The sequence below is a fragment of the Syzygium oleosum genome, unplaced genomic scaffold, assembly GCF_021117445.2.
Source record: "Syzygium oleosum isolate NSW1041296 unplaced genomic scaffold, Sole_v2.1 Sole_v2.59, whole genome shotgun sequence".
In the NCBI taxonomy this organism is placed as follows: domain Eukaryota; kingdom Viridiplantae; phylum Streptophyta; class Magnoliopsida; order Myrtales; family Myrtaceae; genus Syzygium; species Syzygium oleosum.
In genome coordinates, this window is record NW_026607543.1 from 969881 (window position 1) to 977863 (window position 7983).

Below are 7983 nucleotides of genomic sequence, written 5' to 3' on the forward strand. Positions count from 1 at the left end.
ACCGATTGGTCCTAGGACTGGAAACCAGACCAAACCAGTTAGTCCTAGGATCGAGAACAAGACTGATGGTGTGGTCCAGTCCGATGGAATCGGTCACATAAGGTTTAGTTCACATTTTACTAATTTCAATGAAGTTCACATAGGGTTTAGTTTACATTTTATTAATTTTTTAAAGAAATAAAAATTAAAAAATATATTTATAGTCAATCCAGTCCGGTCGGTCCGATTTGGTCCGATTCCTCCTTGGAATTGGGAATTGAACCGACACTCTATGGAACTGGACCCAACCGGTCGGTTCAGTCTGGTCTGGGCGGTTCATTTTTGCACACCCCTAATATTTTCCGCCGTTTAGTTTATAAAATCTTATTTGATTTTCCTCTGAGCACTTATTTTAATAACCTTTTTTTATTTTTCAAAAAATTGAATTTTTCATTGTTCTCTTTTCTTTTCTCTTTTTCTTTTTCTTTTTCCTTCATTTTTGATCGATGGCCGGCGATAGCAACGGCCGACAACCAACCACAGGCGAGGAACGAATGAGGCAGCTTTATCCGAAACAGCAGCAACATCCATATCTACTTGCATATTTATGCCGTAATATTGTCCCAATGCTATATCAATTATTGTCTGATAGCTGTGATCATCGGCACATTGCCAAGGCCGAGGCCAACAAGGCTCAAGCTCGCTAGCCTCGGGCGGGTCATAGTTTGGGAATTTACCCTCCGTTTGTCACAGGTGTACCAGTATGTGATTTTTCATAATATTAATTAAATTTAACGAAAACTAATAGAGAGTAAATTTGTTACAAGTGTACCAGTTTATATTTTTTTGTGATCAAAAAATAGTTTAGGGTAAATTTGTCACAAATATATTAGTTTGGGGTTATTAATTTGAAGTAAATTTGTTAAAATATATCAATTTAGAGTTTTTCGTACTGTTAACTTAATTATTTATTTTTTGTTAAACAAACGGAACTGTAATAGTGAAGTCAAAGCTATCCATCTTGAAAAGATAATCGAAGGGAGGATCAGACTGAATATAACCTTTTTCTTGGCGCCGCACTAGTCCTAGATTAGACTTAATCTTTAACACATTAAAGAATCTTAAATAAAAGAATCGGAATCCAACAGTTGTCCACATAATTAAACAATACAAACCCATCTCATCGGAATAATCACCAATTTCCTTTCCCAAAAAGAAAAATTCGATGATAAATAATACAACACAACAATTGTTTTTAACCAATGTCTCCATCAACCCTTTTTTAAAGCACAAATCCATGATCATGGGGAGGTGGGGAAAATTCACGGTAAAGGAGCTTTAGAGCTAATTAAAAAAGTGAATTATAACGTATCAATTGATAAAATGAGTTTAATATTCGGGAGTCCGATATTGTGTTAAAGATTTTCTGACCTATAAATTTAAATAAATAGGTGTTGACTGGCGAGGGACATGCGTGTTTAAGAATTTCACGAGTAAATCATATCCGAAATGATAAATGAAATCTTACAGCAATCCTTGAATGAGTAAAGCGTTCGAGAATTCGGTTCTCTCAAGTAATTTTACTCGGGAAAAAATTACTATAATTATGTAAAAGCGACAATTTTTTTCCTTTTTCTTTCTTTTGTACAATTATTGCGAGCGGTACCTAATTGCCCCCCCACAAGATCAACCAACCCCATTTTTTGTTTTTTTTAGCATGAACGGACGAAAGCTAATTCCCATTTTTTTAAATCTTGTTTACTAATTAAACCCAACGAAACGGACCCACAAAAAAAAATACTTCACTAAAATAATACTACGAAAAATAAAAATTATAAAATAATAAAAAAACTATTAACCACTAATTTTGGATTAACGTTAATACCTTTCAGCGTAGTCCCAAAAATCAAATGGTTAGAGATTTGCAGGGAAATGCTCTCTCTCTCTCTCTCGATAAATAAGCGATAGCTCAAAACTCTCTCCTTTTTCTTTCTTTCTCTCTCTATCTCTCTCTCTCTCGTTTCTCTCTCTAGAAATGTTGAAGGCGTGGAAATGGTACCAGAGCTGCCTATCGGTCCACCCCGTGAAGACGCAGGTCATCAGCTCCGGCGTCCTGTGGGGCGTCGGCGACGTCGCCGCCCAGTTCATCACCCATTCCACCGCCCGGAGGCGCCTCCAGGTTTCCGTGAGTTCCGTCGCCTCCTCCGTCGCCGGTTTCTTTGCTCCCTTTCTTCCTTTCTTTTCCCCGATTCCCGGCGCTCCGATGATGTGGTTATCCTCTATTCGCGTTCGATTGTGACTCTGTTCTTCGTTCCCCGCATGCGTTTTGCTGTGGTTGGATTATGCGACGGGGCGCTTCGCTTCGCCGGAAGCGATGGTTCTGCGAATGGCGTTGTGCTGTGCGGAGCATTGTTTTAACTAGTATTAGGTCAATGAGGTTGAGGTTGGTCGCCATGTCGTTCCCTCCCGAGGGCGATTGATTTGAGGTTGAAGTAGATGTATCGACAGATGGGAGCTATTGAAGACGTTTCTCTCCATTTGACAGTTGATGTCCAATCCTGAATTGCATGTGCTAATTAGAGCTTTGCTGGTTTTTTTTCCATTTGGCAGTCGAGGATTAGTTAGTTACTTTGGCGGCATCGGCGCCGCGTTGTTGTGCAAAGGGGAGGATGATTGACTCCAGGAATTTTTAATCCATGACTAGTTTTTCCTTTCAATGCCGAAACAGACTTTTTCTCTGGATTATGGTACCGTCTCGACGGATTATGGGAGAAGTCTAAGTTAATGGTTTCGGGGAAAGTAGTTATCATATTCACAGCGACCGCAGTGCTTGTCATCTTTCAGAAGGGCACAAGATGTAATGTCGGATTACCTATTTAATAGGGACGCAACTGTTTCGCAAGCTCTGCGGTTGAAATGTCTCGACCGAACAATTGTTCAATGTATAGATAATATCAGGTTTCTCTTGATGTCGGGTGTATTCAATTTGAGATATCAACTTTGCAAAGTCATTGAAAGGAACGTGTTTTCTCAAATTTAAATGGTAATTGAACTCTTTAAAGTTAAAACTAGGGCGAGGTCAAAGAGAAAAGGAATCACTGAGAAACTCAAGGATCAGAAACGTATTAGATTCTTTTAGTTCTTTCTTCTCTGAAAGAGTTTACCTGCTATAGATGCATGAAAGTAGGAGCTTTCCTTCCCTCTGTTGAGGTTTGTTTTTTTATGACGTGACATAGATGCTACACAATCCTCTGCTAAGATAGGTCACCGCCGCAAATAGTAGCAGCTAAAAGAATGCGAAATTGGGATGTAACCGGGAGATGGCATCTTCCATTCCTTACTACGTATAGATTAAGTTCTGAATTTATGTGTTGAACTTTCTTTATCCAATTTGGATCAGGTAAATCTGGACATAGAGATATTGTACTTGTTGTTTGGGACCATACTCTCGTCAGACACAGCTGTTTGTTAGGTCAAGAGATAGTGTATTTGTTGCTGCAGTATTCTCCTGTTGTTTTTGTCCATCAACTGTAGCAACCTGGAGGTTAAATGACAAATGCAATGTTGACTTGAGATCCTGCAACCTAAAGTTCCAATTAAACCATTTGAGCACCCCATTTCCAGTTTGCTTGGTAGTCAAGGCCGGGGCATCTACTTCTGCATCATGTAAATTTCCTCTCTCCTTCTCCATGGACACGGTCCTCCACATGCATTTTCAGGTTGATGTAATTTCATCAGGAGGCTAGTAATCAGCTCCTATGCTTGATTCGCATTTTACCCCTCCGTATGACTGGTAAGCTCAAGCTGCACTTTCAAATCGAAGAAGAACATCAAATTTAAAAAAAAAAAAACTCAACAATATAGCGAATCTTCTATGCCTCATCTCCAGCATTATAGGATAATCAATAAAAATCCTTAAAAATCCTTCTTTACGCATCATTTACCAAAATAGATAAGATGTGTTTCTTTTTTTTCCATTTTTGTTGCCTCAATCTTTTGCAATGCCAAGGTTATTAATTAATTGGATATCGCTGCTTTATGTACTGATTGAGCACTTCAAGATTTTTGGGTTACACAATTGTCTCCTTAGTCTTTGTTGAATACTCTTTCGCTCTTTCTAGCGGGCTTAGCTTCAAAGTCTAGCTTATGATTATTGTAGCCCTGGCAATGACAAGCCCTGCTTAGTTTGTCCTGACATATCTTTGTTCGCTGGGAAGACCATTACCTTTGTGTAAATTTACAGGAAGCAGATGCTAAATTCAAAGTCAACTGGAAACGAACAGCTATTACAAGTTTGTTTGGGTTCGGCTTTGTAGGCCCCGTAGGCCATTTGTGGTTAGTCTTTATCATGTTGCTTCTTCTATTACACTATTTACCATCCTGTCATTTGCGTTTCCACTTTTACTTTTACTGTCTAGGGTTTGGCCTATTTTAATACTATATACCATGAATCTATAAACAAATAGACATATGGACACTTTAGATCGTTTATAATCGTGTGGAATTTTGTCATTATATTCTAAAATCATTTTTCTGCCATTTTGGCCATAAAGTCAAATAAGTAATTTTCGCGTAACAAAAGACAGGTGAAAGTGGCCCTTAGCTTTTTTATACTACCACAGTGTAATTCTGGAACTCACAAATTAAGCATGATGGTCTTCAGAGCAATTGTTCCAAACAAATGTGGTTCTGGGGGAATTTTGACTTTGTGTTGGGTAGTACTGTATTTGGCGTTTATGATGTATGAAAGTTTAATCAGCCATTCAACATTGTGGAAGCAGGGAAAAATTTTGACGCAAGGTCATTGCTAGTATGGAAGATTGTGATTTCACGGAAGACAGAACTGGACTGCACTATTCATTTATGATTGACTGCCTATATTAGTTCCGGGGATGGAAGCTAGCTTATCATCACATTTAACTTGCTATATGAAGCATGTGTTAGTTTTTTAATGTGGGTTGAGATGAACCGGGATGATCAATGAGCCTGTGCATCTACGGATAAGAATTTTGGACATTAGTAAGCAAAGAAATGGTGAGGCCTGCATTTGACAATCTTGTTCTCTTCTAGGTATGATGGGCTCGACAGATTCATAAGACTCAGGTTGCTTTTACCGCCAAAGTCTGCCAAGTTTGTTGCTGCTAAAGTGGCAATGGATGGGATCATCTTTGGGCCCTTTGACTTGTTTCTTTTCTTCAGTTACATGGGATTTGCCGCCGGCAAAAACGTCGCTCAAGTGAAGGAAGACCTGAAGAGGGACTTTCTCCCCGCTCTGATCTTGGAGGGCGGAGTTTGGCCGCTCGTTCAAGTCGCCAACTTCCGATACATCCCAGTCAGATATCAGCTCCTCTACGTCAATATGTTCTGCTTGCTAGATAGTGCTTTCTTGTCGTGGCTTGAGCAACAAAAGGACGCTCCTTGGAAGCAGTGGTTCACATCTTTTCACTCCTTGAAGGAAGGAGGAAGTCAGGGCAGATGACGAGAACCTTCTTCGACTCTTCAGCCGTGCCCGAGCGGGCGACACAGGTGATTTATACATGTCCCGAGAAAAATATGTTTCCGAGATTGTGCATTACAATGCAGTCAATGGAGGGAGGGGCCATCAATCCAATCTCTCCAGTTCACAGATGCTAATTGGCTCTTGCTTCGAATTCAATACAGAAAAAAATGTCTGATTTCCTCCCTCCAGAACAGAATGGAATCACGAATCTTCTTCCATGGGAGCAGGGACTTCGATTGACAATGTTGTTTTCATCGCTGTAGATCTCAATCTGGCTGGAACATGCCAAGAACGGTAGGCGTCACGGCAAGAGCTGCTTTTTCTTTGTTTTCTTCTTTCTCATAATTTTTTTAAGAAAATTTGTTGGAAATTTATATATGGATAGCTCGTTTTGATGCTCTTGGATGAACGCTGCCCAGTGGCTGAGGGGATGGTTGAAATCAGCAGAGATTAAAACGAGCATAATTTTTTTTTTACTTAAATCCAAGTAATTCGAATTGATTCAAAAAAAGATGAAGAGTGAACCGTAGAACTTTTCATATACTGGTTTAGGCCTAATATCCAAAAAAATCCAAACTTTAGGTTTAATCTCGAATTTACTTTAAACTTTTTTTTGTCTTGTATAATACTACCGACTTTTAATCGAGTCTCAAATTTTCTCACATTAACTCTTTGTCCAAAATTTCTAAATGAAAAACTCCTAAGCACGAGTTTTTCGAGCGTCCCAAGTTGAGTCTCTTGAGCACTAAGTCATGGAAATTTGATATCCAAATTTCAAATTCAATAACATGCTGTGTGGATCTAAAATTAGGAAAAAAAACTAAAGTAATGAGGTGGAAATGTTGCATCGGTAAAGGCAATTTTGGACCTGGGGTTTACGAAGGTAGATATGAGACTCAAGTAAAAGTTGGCAATTTTTTTATGAGACAAAGAAAGTTTGAGGTAGAATTTAGACTCAACCTAAAGTTTATGCATTTCAGTGAGATAAAAAAAATTTAGAGTAAAATTAAGATTGGATCAAAAGTTTGAAATTTTTCATAAGACGAAAAAAAATTTATGATAGAATTAGACGAGGCCTATCGATTTATTATTCGACGTAGTTTTTACATATCATAAAGAAATAACATTTAAGTAACGGATAAGGAAACCCGATATCCAGTTTTAATCCTAGTCATTCGAAAGATCGAATGAAAACTGACATTTCACGAACACGATAAAAATGAGAATCGAATTTATGTGGAAGAGAATAATATTCAGCATGCGCATGGCAATCCTGCAATAAATAGTGTTTGATTCGTTTTTTTGTTTCCGAATCGTTTGGGAATAAAAATCCGTTTGTTTAATTTTTTGATTCCGGGCACAAATTCTTGCAAATTTGTGCCTGTAATCGCTTTGAGATAATCAAGAATAAAAAAAAGTAGCTTCTTGATTCCGGAACAAAATGAGAATCGCTTTTTTTTTCTTCTTTTTCTTGATTTTTAATATAGCTTCTAATATCCGTGCGAGGCACACTCGCCAGTATCTGCGAGATTAAAATATTTTAATAAAAATATTATTAATAAAAAATTTTACCTGCCATGGCGAAAAAATAAAAAATATATTATTAATAAAAAAAATTTTACCAGCCATGATAAAAAAAATATTATTAATAAAAAAAAATTTACGGGCCATGGCGAAAAAAATAAAAAAATTATTTTCAATAAAAATATTATTTATAAAAAAATATTTTACCGGCCATGGCAAAAACAAATAAAAAAATAATTTCAATAAAATATTTTTTATTAAAATATTATTAATAAAAAAATATTTATAAAAAAAATATTTTATCGGCCATGACCAGTGACCAGGTCATGGCGAAAAAAAAAGAAAAAAATATTTTCAATAAAAATATTTTAGTAAAATATTTTTAAAAAATTATTAATAAAAATATTATTTATAAGAAAATTTTACCGGCCATGGCCAAAAAATAAAAAAATTATTTTTAATAAAAGTATTATTAATTAAAAATATTTTACGATGGCCAAGAAGGAGGAGAAGAAAAAAGAAAAGAAAGAAATATTAAAATATTTAAAATGTTATTAAAATATTATTAATAAAAAGAAATTTTATGCGTTACCAAACGCATTTCTATTCTTTTACTATTTCAGAATAGAAATTTTGCACAAACGCCTTCAAATGCTCAATCGCTTCCGCATAGAATAAAAAGAATAATTTCGATAACTGCTTCCTATACGCATCGACTCTTCTCTTCTAATTCTACACACCTATTTAGTAAAAGAGGAAAAGTTAGGAATCGGGTTAGATATCTATACGTCGAATCTACAAATTCTTTTTGTGGTATTTTTCTACCCACAATGGACAATAACAATTCCAAATACAGCATTTACAAAAAAAAAATGCATTTGTTAAACATTTAACTTTTTTTCTCGTCCCCCGCCATTCATCGCGAAATTATTGCATGAAAAATTGCAAAACAGGGGCGACTATATAAGTTCGTTCGTGGG

General features: G+C 36.5%; 1 protein-coding gene across 4 annotated transcripts; it reads left to right on the forward strand.

Annotated features, from left to right (window-relative positions):
- The first annotated feature begins 1938 nt into the window (after positions 1-1938).
- LOC115690470 (protein sym-1) lies at positions 1939-5853 on the forward strand. Of its 4 annotated transcripts, XM_056307774.1 has the most exons (4): positions 1939-2164; positions 4223-4314; positions 5050-5082; positions 5179-5853. In XM_056307774.1, exons 1-4 carry the CDS (start codon positions 2015-2017, stop codon positions 5456-5458), a joined length of 555 nt encoding a protein of 184 aa, XP_056163749.1. In that variant the 5' UTR covers positions 1939-2014; the 3' UTR covers positions 5459-5853. The 4 variants fall into 4 exon arrangements, with proteins under 4 accessions (XP_056163749.1, XP_056163750.1, XP_056163748.1 ...); XM_056307775.1 differs by having other exon boundaries at positions 1943-2192; positions 4197-4314; positions 5050-5853; XM_056307773.1 differs by having other exon boundaries at positions 1943-2164; positions 4197-4314; positions 5050-5853.
- Positions 5854-7983: the final 2130 nt, after the last annotated feature.